The sequence below is a fragment of the Schistocerca piceifrons genome, chromosome 4 (assembly GCF_021461385.2).
Source record: "Schistocerca piceifrons isolate TAMUIC-IGC-003096 chromosome 4, iqSchPice1.1, whole genome shotgun sequence".
Lineage (NCBI taxonomy): Eukaryota > Metazoa > Arthropoda > Insecta > Orthoptera > Acrididae > Schistocerca > Schistocerca piceifrons.
In genome coordinates, this window is record NC_060141.1 from 710,283,078 (window position 1) to 710,297,927 (window position 14,850).

Consider the following 14,850-nt stretch of genomic DNA (forward strand, 5'->3'; position numbering starts at 1 on the left):
GTCTACATTGGGATTCTGAGAGCAAGCCACAATTTTGACCAATGGACTCGTTTGTCCTCAATGAATAGTTGCCCCAGAGTATGGTGCCACAAGAGCTTAGTAAATGAAAATAGATAAAGTAAGTCAACATTTTTGAATTTTTATCTCCAAAATCTTATATTATAAATAATGAAAATGATGCACAGCTTAACCATTTAATACCTGTAATATGTGACTTCTACTTCAGGTTCTTATCAACACAAAAACCACAGAACAAAGTAGTGCTAACCTGTCTTTGTACAGAACATTATCCATGATCCATGGCTGCTTACCCAAGAGGACCATCTGTTGTACATTTGCAATTCAATTTCAGTACACAATATTTTAACAAAGCGCATTTTTTATTTTTTGAGAGGACAGCAGTATATTTAAATGGGTATCTATCCTCTGCTTTTGCTGATGATGAGATAAGATTGATGTGCATTTTTTTAAAAATTTAATTGCTTGGTCTCCAGTCTTAAGTTTTAAGTTTTAAACATACCCTAGCCTTTGTGTGTCATTTTAGGGAGATAATTTGTGTTGTAACTTTTAATTCTTCACTAATAATCAACTTCATCTCTAAGTATATTTGGATAATTGATAAAGAGCCAGAAGCTGGGCATCAAAATATCATTGGACACCAAAATATCCTATAATCATACTCATCATTTGCATGAACTACTGGGATAAGGTTTGATACTTTTTTTGTTTCAGAGGCACACGGTAAGGAGATCCTCGTGGATGTTGAACATGATACATTTAATAATAATGCAGAACACATACAATACTTAATGTGCTTGGATTTAATGTTAATCCATAGGGAAGTGCTCCTCAAACATGTAGAACATGTGGGCAAAAGAATAAAAATAAAACCCATTTGAACATGTATATGACAAGAGATGTCTGCTTACCAAATAGAGGAGTGGTTGGGTAGTGGTCAAAGACACAGAACAGGTGGAAAAGTGCTAAACTGTCTTCCATGTGATCCATATTCTGTTTATCGGCATTTTCAGATGAAACTTAATATAACTGCCGCGCACTGCACCATTCTCATGCAGTTTAGTAAAAACACAAGTAAAAACTCTTGAATTTAGTACTGTAATTGTGAAATCGTCTAACATATTCTCTGCAAGCAGCAGCAATGTTTGCATTACAAAACTCATACATATCAGCATATGTGGCATTTGTAAATACATATGACATGCTTAAATGATACAATAGAAATGGTCAACAATTCACAATAACAGATGAAAAATTCAGCTCAAGCATAACTTCAAAACTGGCCCTTAAAAATAAAAATGGCATTCAATAAATAAATCCATAAGAACCAGAATACCAAAATGCAAAATGAAAACTTATCTCTGCAACCAGCTATCTCTCTGTAACCAATAAAGCTTGGACATGGAATGTTTTATTCAAATAGGTCTACCACCTCCTAAAATATTTACTACTACTCCTACAACACTTTATACAGATGCTCCAAACCATGGAGCACAGTCAGCCATCCAGTTGTTAGATGTTAGTTTAAGCAGTTATTGTTCAGGGTTCATTATGAGCACTGCTCACCTCTGCAACCTGATTCTTCCAGTTTGGCTATTGATGCAACTGTGGTAAAATAATGATTTTAAAATACCTCTTGCAGTTTCTTTTGAATGACTGGTTACTGTCCACTGGCTCTGCTAAAAGCCACATTTCAAGTAAGCAAAACATAACTGCAACAGGGACAGCACTGGAGTGGTAGAGGCACATGTAAGGTACCTTGATTGGTTGAGTACTGAACAATGTGGCTGAGCAACTGACAGACTGGCTGCTCCTTCAAAGAAAGTATACAATGGTTACAAACTGATGACCACTTCTCTCAGTATACGAGGAGCGTTTGAAAAGTCCGTGCAAAGTCTGAGAGATGGCACCCACCGGTGCTGTTCCGAGGTCATGTTTAGTTAGTAGCATCTTTGGAAAGAACGCACACCAAGCTTCAGCCATATTGGTCTATTGCTTTGTGTTTGGTATTCGTGTGAATCAAGGAAGTCGAGTGATTGTCAAAAAATGGACAAAAAAGAATCTCGTGTGGTGATTAAACATTACTTTATGAAAGGCAAAATGCCTCAGGAGACTAAACAGAAGCTTGATAAACATTACGGTGACTCTGTACCTTCAATTAGAACAGTTTATAAGTGATTTCAAAATTTTTGGAGTGGCCATATGGGCACAAGTGATGCTGAACGTTCTGGACGCCCTGTGGAGGTTATGACTCCAGAAATCATTGATAAAATCCATGATATGGTGACGGATGACAGAAGAATTAAGGCACGTGAGATTGCTAGTGCTGTGGGTATCACAAATGAACAGGTACATAATATTTTGCATAAACATTTCGACATGAGAAAGATATCCGCAAGATGGGTTCTGCGATTGCTCACGCTTGACCAAAAATGGAATCATGTGAAGTGTTACAAGGATGGTTTGCAGCTGTTCAGGAAGAATCCGCAGGACTTAAAGCATTGTTTCATCACTGTGGATGAAACATGGATACATTACTATACTCCTGAGACCAAACGACAATCTAAATAATGGGTTACTAAGGGAGAACCTGCACCAAAAAGGCGAAGACCATTCCTTCGGCCGGAAAGGTTATGGTGACCGTATTTTGGGATTCGCAAGGGACAATCCTCATTGACTATCTGGAAAAGGGTAAAAATATTACAGGTACATATTAATCATCATTATTGGACCATTTGAAAACCAAGCTGCAAGAAAGACACCAACAATTGGACCACAGAAAAGTCCTTTTCCATCATGACAATGCACCAGCACACACCTCAGCAGTTGTGGTCGCAAAATTAATGGAAATAGGATTCCAACTTGTTTCACATCCCCCCTGTTCTCCAGACTTGACTCCTTCAGACTACTATTTGTTCCCCAATTTGAAGAAATGGATGGCGGGACAAAGATTTTATTCAAACAAGGAGGTGATTGCAGCAACTAATAGCTATTTTGCAGACTTGGACAATTCCTATTACTCAGAAGGGATCAACAAATTAGAACAGCGTTGGGAAGTGTATAAGTTTAAAAGGGGACTGTGTCGAAAAATAAAAACTGTTTACCCCAAACACGTAAGTAGTTTTTATTTTTGGACGGACTTTTCAAATGCCCCTCATAACTTACAGTGCTGTAGCCAGTAAACTACATTTGTAACTGTGATATCATCAAGAGATAGCGGCGCCACACCATGGTCAGCAATACGAATAATTATGTTATTGAGGGCTCGCTGTAATGCATAAGAACCAATGGGAGACATTCCAGAAGACATGCACTCCCTCTTAGAATAGCAGCATCCTCATGCTGAGGGCACTACAGTGTTGAGTGTGCAAGAGCTCTGCCCCAGTTTGTGACCTCATCTGAAGGAATCAACATCACACTGTAAGAGCAATGAGTTAATGAAGTTTCTGAGGAACTTGTACTTTAGTAAAGGATGACCATCGAGCCTAAAGAAAATAGTGTATTAATTAGTGCATTAAGTGATGCTTTGCTAGTCAATGACAGTTGTAAATTATTCAGTAATTCTGTGGCAAAGAAGTGTTCAAAATTAAGTAAATATTTTATTCATAAATGTAACAAAGTGAACTAACATTTAATGAGTTACAGTTCCTATGTGTCACCTCACCAAGCAATCAAAAAACCCACAGTTATGACCGGGTGAAAGTAGTTTCTATAGTTTATTCATTTTGAGCCACAAAGGGCAAACAGTGATAATACATTAGGAAAGATATTTTCTCAAATGTATTAGCTTAAAATGAGTAAACTAAAGGACACAGTGCCATGCCAGGCACTAAGGTAAGCATGCAAATTTCTCACACTGCAGAAGTTTCATGTGGTCACAATAATAATGATAACTTTTCCATTGGAATTTGAACTTCTGTTATTTGTATGTTCTCAATCTAGTGTCTACTTCAACCAAGGGCTTGGTATAATGTGTACTTTTTCCAACCCTCCATACATCTTGTGCCCAGCTCTCTTCCCCATTTCCTATTTTTGCATCTCTCTAGGTAAAATATTCCAGTATTCAAATCAAGAACAGCTACCAGCATGAGTAATTTGGAAGTAGATACCCCTGTTGTAGCATAGCAGCTTCAGACACTCAATATAGACAAGTCTTCAATTTTTAGCAATATTATACAACTGCTCTCTCTATGAAAGAATGTTGCATTGTTGCAAAGGTCACACCAGAAAGTAAATGGAAGTAATCTGTTGAGTTACAGGCTCATATCACTGAAACACTCTGTAATAGTCTTTTGGAACATATACTATGTTCAAATCAGTGTTCAGACTGATAACTCTTACTTTTTTACTGTTATCCAGCATTATGAAATACCCTGGAGACAGTGATCTATTGACAAATATCCAGCATGGGTTCATAAAATACTATTCTTGTGAAATACATCATGCTCTTTATTCACACAAAGTAATGAATGCTATAAACACCAGATATGAAATTGATTCCATTCCTCACAAGTGGCTTCTAATGAGATTGTGTGCCTATGGAGTATTCTCAGTTGTGTGACTGAATTCACAATTTTCTATCACACAGGTTACAGCTCATAGTAATTAATGGCATGTCATCTAATAAAACGAAAGTAATATCTAGGATTTCCAAAGAAAGTGTTATACGCACTCTGCTGTTTGTAAGCTATATAAATGATTTCTGAGCAGCCCTCTCAGACCATTTGCGGGTTATGCTGTCATTTACTGTCTAGTGAACTAGTCAGAAGATCAGGATGATTTAGGACAGTGATAGTCAACCTTTCATAGCTACTGCAAAATTTTATGAAAACCTAATGAAAATGTTTAAAACTCCTACCTCCCATTGTGAAATCTGCAACGCCTACTAGTGGGCGGTAGGGACAGTGTTGACTAAGACTGATTTAGGTGACCAAAATTATTTAGACAAGATAATTGCCTGGTGCAAAATGTGACAACTGACCCTAAACAATAGAAAGTGTGACATCCTCCACATGAGTACTAAAATCTTTTAAATTTTGGTTACACAGTAAATAATATAAATTTAAAGGGTGCAATTTCATCTACATACCTAAGGATTAGAAACTACTTAAATTGTAATTACTACATAGAATCACTACACAGAAAATCTTGTGGGTAATGCAAACCAAAGACTGCATTTCATTGACAGAACACTTAGCAGATGCAACAAATTGACTAAATAAACGGCCAACACTACACTTGCTCATCCTTTTCTGGAGTACTCTTGCACATTATGGGATCTTTACCAAGTGGGATTGATGAAGAACGTTGAAAAAGTTCCAAGAAAAGCATCTCATTTAGTGTTATCACAAAATTGAGGAGTCAATGTCATGAATATGATAACTGAACTGGGGGTGGAATCATTAAAACAAAGGCATTTTTCATTACAGCAACATCTTTCCATGAAATTTCTAACACCAATTTTCTCTTCCAAATGCCAAAATAGCTTGTTGACTACCACCAATATAGGGAGAAAATACCATTGTAATAAAATGAGAGAATACAGAGCTCGCATGGAAAGATTTAAATATTCATTTTTTTTTTAGAGGAAAGGTTGAGAAATGGCCTAAAAGTGTTTCTAAGAACCCTCTGCTAAACATTTATTTGTGAACTGCAGATTAATTGTATAGATGTAGAATTCCTTTTTAACAGTTTCAGAAGTTTGAGGTTGAATGAAATTAAAAACTTGAGTGGCTGTCAGTCTCATTTCAGTTGCTTCTTCTTCAATGCCTGGATAAGCAGTGGTTCTCTCCTGTTTTAACTCAGTCAATAAAATGTACTATAATAATTCTTAAATTTCATCTAAAAACCTAGGGATTACAAACTACTTGAATTGGAACCATTGCATAGAAAATGTTGTGGGTAATGCAAACCAAAAATTGCGTTTCATTTATGGAAATGGTTTAATAAAGAAATAACAGTTTAAGCATTGTCATACCAGTACATACCAGAGCATACTGAAAGAAGTCATCATTTTCCATGTTCTCAATATGAGGTAGCAGGCTGTACACAGCAGGATAATTATTATTTTTATTTCCGAATGATTCAACACAGTCTGATTTGTCTGGTGGATGTTTTATAAATTTGCTGTTTTCAGAACACAGAGGATCTGCCTTAAGCACAACACGCAATGCTAAATGGGCTATGCCAACAGAGTGCAATAATTCTAGGCCACCAGAGCATTCATATCTGTGGTACTCTCGCCAAGATGAATCACGACAGCACTGTCCACAGTAGAAAGTTTTAGTACAACCCGTACACCTGCAAAAATGAGTTAACAACAACATTGCAAATAAACTGCAGATATACACGATCACAGTACATTCTGCATTGCCCACAAAATACCAGGTGACATTTTAAATTTCCTACATCCTCCGCATAAAAACAAGAATAATATACAGTATCAAGACAGCAGATTCAATAATCAAAACAGAAAATTTCTTTTTACATTATTACTAATAATGTAATGCTAAGCAGCTAAAAAAACATGCTAATTTATTTTTTCATTATATACTAAAGCATTATAAAGGAGTGCTTTACACATATCCTTATCTTGTAATGTAACGATCTTCCACTGAAAATAACAGACTGCTGAAAAATGATATGTTTGCTGAGAATATTGTTGTCGTGCTCTTCAGTCTGAAGACTGGTTTGATGCAGCTCTCCGTGCTACTCTATCCTATGCAAGCCTCTTCATCTCCAAATAACTACTGCGACATATATCCTTCTAAATATGCTTAATCAACAAATTTGTGAGACTAGGTTTTTTATATTACAACATCAAAGATAAAAGATTTGTGTGAAGCAATCCTTCTCGATCTCTTGGTGTCCCTCTATGAGTTTTACTCCCCATACTTCCCTCCAATGTTAAATTAGGATCCTTTGATGTCTCAGAAAGTGTCCTACCAACTGATCACTTTTTCTGATCAGGTTGTGCTATAAATTTCTCCTGAGTTCTACTCAGCACTTCATCGTTAGTTACATGATCTACTCATCTAATCTTCAGCATTCTTCTGTAGCACCACATTTTAAAAGCTTCTATTCTCTTATAGTCCAAACTGTTAATCATCCAAGTTTCACTCACATACATGGTTACACTCTATACAAATATGTGACTGATGCACATTAATCAAGGGTCAAAACAAAACCATGCCTACAGCTCAGATGATAGCTTAGCAGGCCTATAGTGAACTCATCTCATGAACATCCAGCAGATGCTGATGTAGAAAGAAGACAACAAACTTTTAGTACGGCTTTGAACACTAAGAACACAATGAAATCAGTAATGAGGAAGAAAGTTTTGTAATGGGTAAGTCTCATGCTAGAGGAGTAGGCCAACTTTTGCAGGATGAGCTATGATCAGAATAACAAATCATCAATTTCTTTTTAACCTAGTGCTGGTCTGAGTCAGGTGATAGAGGACTAAGATTTAAAAATATCAGCAAAAGACACTGTGGTTATAGTGAGTGAGCTGGGAAGTAGAATACACAAAGGTGTTGAGTACAATATAGAGTGTGACCTGTTAAAGACAGTCAGCATCAAGGCATACCAGTGTTGGATTTGTACCTGTTTTGAGCTATGATCAGCTTCATTAAAGTGTACGGTTCATGTTGTTTATATTAGTAGATTGTATTATACCAGGCATAGCCTTCACCCAACAGAGAAGGGAAATCAAAATTGGCTGAGCTAATAGCAGAAAACTTACGGGAATAGTCGCTATCACAAGTGGTAAAATGCCAAGAGAGTTGCACCATCCTTTACGTTGGGGAGACTAGAGTACTAAAATTATGAAACTACTTATTTGCAACAATGAATGAGTGCCAAAAAAGCGAGTTAAAATGATATGCCGCCCTCAACATCATGTGACCACTGGCATCAATATGTTGAGTGTTATAATGATTTGGGTTAACATTTAATTTGTTCAGAGCACATATGAAGAAAGGAGGGATGCTCCATTCATAGGAACCACTATGTTTTTAAAGATATAAACATTAAATCTTCGCTTGGAGTAGAATTTGAAATGAGACAGCACTGTCAAGATAAGACTGCAGAACAACTCACAACATCAGAGGATCCTGACACATACGACTACATCCACACTCTGCAAACCACTGCGAAATGCATGGCAAAGGGTACGCCCCACTGTGCCCATTATTGGGGTTTCTTCTCATCCTATTCACATATGTAGTGCAGGAAGGATGATTGTTTGAAAGTCTCCGTGGCTGCTGTAATTATTCTAATCTTGTCCTTGCGATCCCTAGCACAGCAACACATAGGGGGGGTTGTAATATATTCCTAGATTCATCATTTAAAACCAGTTCTTGAAAATTGTTTTTTAGCAGATCTTCAGAAAAGTTTAGGTCTACCCTTAAGAGTCGATGAGTTCAGTTTCTTCAGCATCACCGTAATGCTCTCCCAAGGGTCTAACAAACACGTGGCTATTCACGTCTGGAATGCTGTGCACACCATTTCGGTTCATATCTTTGAGTAATTTTCTAAAATAATTCAATTTGGCTTATTGACTACCGTCTTCAACACAGCTTTGGTAGGCTTTGTATCTTGATCACTATTAACATTTAACATACGGAACTACAAGTCAGGATCTGAGAAGCCATTGTCTATTAATTTTGCAGTATAATTTTGTTCATTGAACCTGCTTATAAATATATTTTCAGTGGCTGTTATTGGGAGTAAACCAGTTTTCAGAATAGATGAAGACCTTATTAATGAATATTTTTTATTTTTCATTCATTTTATTTTAAAATAATCTGCGTTAAAATAAACAAATACCAATAAACTGATGTCTACTAGCAGCTTCACCCACAACCAAGCCTATATGATCATTCCATTTAATATCGCTGCAAAGTGTTACACCCAAGTACTTGTATGAGCTGGTTGATTCCAACTGTGGCTCACTGATATTATAGGCATAGGAGACTATATCTTTTTGTTTTGTGATGCGCAAAACCACTCTTTTGTTGTTCATCATAAATTGGTAGAATACTGGGGAAGTGCAATCAGTCTACAAAGAAGAATACTTACAAATCACTCGTGTCACCCCTTCTAGAATATTGCTTAAGTGCATGGGACATGTACCAAAGATGACTAACAGGGGATTGCTGAAAATATACAGAGAAGGGCAGCACAAATAAATGTCCTTCTTGTAGATGTCTGTTACCTGTACTTTCTTCTAACTACTGAGCATGGTTTTCTGTTGATGGGATCTATGATGGATCATAGTTAGAAGAGGGGCTAACTCACCCACAAGTTCAACATAGAATCTGACAGGGATTCCAACAGGCCGGGGGGATTTGTTCAGTTTTAATGATTTCATCTGTTTCTCAATTCCAATGACACTAAAGATGATTTCACTCATCTTTTCAGTGGTATGAGGATTAAATTGGGGCAATTCTCCTATGTTTTCCTTTGTAAAGGAACATTTGAAAACAGAGTTATGCATTTCAGCTTTTGCTTTGCTATCCTCAATTTCAGCTTCTGTCTCATTTGTTACGGACTCGACACTAACTTTGGTGCCACTAACAGCCTTTACTAACTATGTGGAAGATGTATGGTTGGCATTATGGAATGCAGCATTAGTGAGTGCAAATGATGAAATTGTTTGTCATCCAAAATGCACAATTGAAAATTTGGTACTATGAAGAATGTCGGGAATCTGTAGAGACCAAATTATGGAAGAGGCAAAAATGACTAGAACAATTTTTGGGAGATGCAAAGATCACTTATTATGAGATGAGATGTAACACAGATCAGCTCTTAAGGAAGAAGAAATGGGAACACTACAAAAGTCTGTTGATAGGGGTCAAAGAATCAAAGCCATCACACTCCTTTTTCTGGGCCTCAAACTTGTGAGAGCTGTCTACCAACAAATGCACTGGTTCAAATAATTGAGAGTGGTGAAGTGGTACCATTATTAGAGCAGGCAGATCTATTTAAAAAACCTTTTGAGAACTTACAGGATCGTGGCATTCCAACAGCACTTACAACACACATGCAGGCCCAATTTGATAGAGTGGAAGTCCCTGAACCATCAAAGGAAGAAATGAGTCTCATGCTTAAGATCCTCAAGAACAACAAGGCTCCAGGAGGTAGCGCTATCACAGCCAAGAGGCTCCACTTGGGAAGTGAAACACTGATGGAGGCTTTGAAGCTGTTAATATCTACATTTGGACAGCGAAAACAATTCATGCAGAATGGAAGGGAGCAATTATACGCCCCATCTTCAAGAAGGGTGATGCTACATAAGTGCCCAACTACCAAGGGATTTCATTACTTGAAACTGGTTGCAAAGTCTTTATAACACTGCTGCTAAACCGCTTGAAACCAATGGCTGAAGGAATTGTAGGCCACTATCAATGTGGCTTTGTTAATGGACAGTCCACTCTTGACTACATATTTACCTTGAGGCAGCTGATAGAGAAGAATTTTATGAGTTCAACTGGGAATTACATCTTACCTTCATTGATTTCTGAGAAGCATATGATAGCACTGACTGCCTCCGTGTTATGGAAACCATTGGAGAAATTTCACATCCCACTGAAGTACATCCAACTAATAAATGAAAAGCACCAGTCTGCTTTTGTTCTACAATATTACTTTTATTGTTAACCGGTTTTCGGCTTACAAGGCCATCTTCAGACATTTACTGAGTATTATCACCAAAGAAGTTAAATGTTAGCAGACAACATTCGAAGAGAAGTAACACATCTAGACTGAAGTAGAAACATACAGTAAGTAACATTTTTACAATGAAAAAGTAAAAACTGAACAGTACATAAATAACAATGGAGTAGACAGGAAAACCTTTAGCGCAAAACAGGAATAGCATGCCTACATAACAGTTTCTATTAATAAACAAAACTAATAAAATAAAATAAAATTAGTACTAGACAAGGCCGCATCAAGAGGTATGAAACATGGAAACATACCTCCTGATGCAGCCTTGTCTAGTACTAATTTTATTTTATTTTATTTTATTAGTTTTGTTTATTAATAGAAACTGTAATGTAGGCATGCTATTCTTATTTTGTGCTAAAGGTTTTCCTTTCTACTCCATTGTTATTTAGTGTTACTTCTCTTCCAATGTTGTTCTCACTGTATCATGCCGTCAAGTTCTCCTTCATTCCACTGTTGTTGGCTGGTATACTATTGTATAAGAATTCAAGTACCCATGTTCCATACTTAAATAATAAAAGTGAAGTGACAAAAAATGAGCATCAACAAATAATTAATGCTAATCACATGTTCTTTAGCTTGAACAATTCATTCACAACACAACTGATACCACAGAAAAATAAGATCCAGCTGTAAATCAATTAGTACCCTTATATGCTTGTAGAACCTGGGCATCATCAGCAACAACTGAAGAAACAATCTGTGCCTTCGAGAGGGAGGTACTTCAAAAGATTTATGGACCCATCTACAGTATCACAGAAGGTAAATGAGGATAAAGGAAGAACTAAGACATCTATTACTGGTATGGAAAACAACATATTGCCATTTTAGGGCACAAGAGGCTACAGTGGCTTGGTCACATTCTTCGAGCTGATAGATCTCTCCCATACTGAGTCCTCCATTCGCAACCTGCTCTGAAATGCCTAAGGGGACATCCAACAATGCGATAGAAGGATCTAGTATTAACAACCCATAAAGAAGTGGAGCCAACATTGATGGAAGACGAAGCTGGAGACTGGCAACCATCTACAGTAGGTATCTCCTCTGTTCTTATGGTGCTTTAGTAATGAGATCTTTTATAATATTTTTTTTTTTTACAGAATGCTGTTTTTACCCTTTTGTAGTGTGGTTATTTCTTTTGTTTTTCTGCTCTAGGCCTTAAAGGCTCATTAATGCAATAAATGATTCTGATGAAATGATTAGAGCACATTTTAATAACAAATCCTTCACATTTTTAAGTCATCTGTCCTTTGGTTTTTTTAATATATTATACTAACATTTATAATAGTAAGTGTACATTGAACACCTGCAGATATTTTAACTTGTTACAAATTATTTGGGAGCTATATTGGTCTATTTATGATGAACAACAAAAGAGTGGTTGCTGTTTATTTTAATGCAGATTATTTTAAAAACCCATCCAATATGAGTTTTTTGTTGCCAGTAACATTATCACTCAATGTAACTCCTTCACAAAGAAGGTAGCTCACTGTCCAACAACAGCCACTGAAAATATATTTATAAGCAAGTTCAATGAACAAAATTATACTGCAAAATTAATGGACAATGGCTTCTCAGATCTTGACTTGTAGTTCCGTATGTTAAATGTTAATAGTGATCAAGATACAAAGTCTACCAAAGCTGTGTTGAAGAGGGTAGTCAATAAGCCAAATTGAATTATTTTAGAAAATTACTCAAAGATATGAACTGAAATAGTGTACACAGCATTCCAGACGTGAATGAAAAATACAAAATATTCGTTAATAAGGTCTTCATCTAATCTGAAAACTGATTTACACCCAAAGTAAATCAAATCATACCAAAGTCTACAAAAAAAAAAAAAAAAAAAAAAAAAAAAAAAAAAAAAAAAAAAAAAAAAAAAAAAATGTGAATAAAGGTACGCTGTATGGTAAAAATAAAACTGTATCTGTCATTCAGAAACAGCTCCAATGTCGATGTTGTTGCTTTTTACAAGGCATACTGCAAAATACTGAATACAGTAAGCCAGGCATGGAAGCAACCCACCTCTGCAGCTGAGGTAAATAATGCATCCTGGTGGAGTGGCGCTTGACTAGGAAGTAAGCCAGTTCGAATCCTGGTAGTAGAAAATTTTCACTGCCAATATTTGGCCAGTAAGGGGAAGTGAGGTGGTGCCTCAAAATTCCTGATCACCAGTCTTTTTGCCAATATATGCAAGCAAATTCCAAACCTCTCCACAGTGTATCATGAAGTGAGGGCATGTGACACTGTTGATGATGATTCATTCATCACATGGGGATGTTAAGCTTGGCAGCTCCACTGGTGCTATTCAGAGGAGTGGGCTACGTGCTGGCACAGAGTTTTAACCTCTAACTTCCCTTCATTCATGAAAACATAAACCCAACAACACACTGCATAAGCACTCATCACAATCATCCACATGTCACAAACATACACTTGACACTTCATCACAGGTTGGAGGAATGCAATGGCAAACCAGCTCCACTAGGACCTTGCCCATGGTGGCAATGCAATATTCCTGCATCTGCTCCCCATCGCTCACTCTCTGAGTAATTTATGTTATGCTAGACATTGAACCAAACAGACTACGAGATAAAGACAGCCACCAACTTTAATTACAATGAAAGAGGAGGCCAAGAGAACAGAGATGAGGAGGATAAGATAGCTTTAAGAGTATTGATACACTGTAACACATGACTGCACTATAAAAAAGCTTTTTAACTCATCTATTATAGCTGTTGCTCAAAATTTGCTGTTGCCAGACTCAATAAATGTTTCCAAAAAATGTCAAATATAGTCACAAACAACTTCAGTAACATACATATCATTCTCACTTCACCAGAAGTACTATCCACCACAAAATATTTAAAATGTTCTTCTGAGACCAATAAAATAGTAAGTTATTTGTATACCAGTTATTTATCACTGGAACACCCACCAACTGGCTGAAATAGGGAGAAGTTAAAACCATGTAGAAGAAGAGAGAAAGAAATACCATTTCACTTCTGTCCAATTTCACTTCTGGCACCAGTCTTGAAAAATATTGAAAAGGTAATATACAATGGTTGCCCAGAAAGTAATGAACTGCATTTTTTTCTTCAAGAATTCTTTATTGAACATAATGAGAATTACACATACGAAAGAATGGTGTTTTATCTACATACCCTATTTTTTCAGATAATCTCCATCCCATTCTATGACCTTCCTCCAGCACAAAACAAGGGTGTGTATGCCCTGTCAGTACCAACCCTTGTCCTGGTGGTGGAGCCAGCGCTTCACTGTGTGAATCACCTCCTCATCATCCTCAAAATGTCTTCCACAAATCGCATCCTTTAATGGCTCAAGCAAGTGGAAGTCCGTGGGGGCTGGGTCAGGTGTGTCACGTGTGACAGCTGCGGATGGTCTTCCCAACCACTGCAAATCGTCCCGAACCGCCTTCTTATGACCTCAACCTCCATGCCGAGTGACTAAATGTACTTCTGTCGACAGCAGATGCCCCACAGAATTTGCACAAGTGTTTGTGAATATTCCCCACACTTTCTTTCACTGCAGTGTGAAATTCAATGATGGCATCATCTACAGACACCATTTTGAAACTGTCCTGCAGCTACACTATCTGTCAGAAGTGATGGAATCTTGGTGCATTCACTCAGGAGACTTCAAGTAATATGTACCTAATGTTTGACATTCATAGCATTGTTGCATTACTTTCTGGGCAACCCTTGTACAAGAAGCTTTTCAACTATCTGACAACAAATAATATACTTTTAAAGAAACAATTGGGTTTCTGAAGGGTTCAGGTACTGAGAGGGCAACTTATACACATTGTATGAATGTACTTTATTTATCCCATAATAAATTACAAGTCACTGGTATTTTCTGTGCTATGTTAAAGGCATTTGATTGCATAAATCAAAAACTCCTTTTAACTAAATTAGAATACAATATTTGCTGTATATTGGTTCAAATGTGTTGTATGGAAATACAATCTATTCACACATTACATTAGTTAATTACATCACATAATCATAAACTGCAAAGAACATCTATATATCATTCCTTTGTTCAAAGTCAACTGAATGACTGGTGACAATGATTCTG

At 36.8% G+C, this 14,850-nt stretch overlaps 1 protein-coding gene across 1 annotated transcript in view; it reads right to left on the reverse strand.

Moving 5' to 3' along the window:
* The window catches only part of LOC124794629 (SET and MYND domain-containing protein 4-like), a 110,639-nt gene that overhangs the window by 29,376 nt on the left and 66,413 nt on the right, over positions 1 to 14,850 (reverse strand). Inside the window, exon 6 of the mRNA XM_047258135.1 lies at positions 6,006 to 6,318. Coding sequence (XP_047114091.1) covers positions 6,006 to 6,318 — 313 coding nt within the window. The remainder of the gene's footprint in view (positions 1 to 6,005; positions 6,319 to 14,850) is intronic.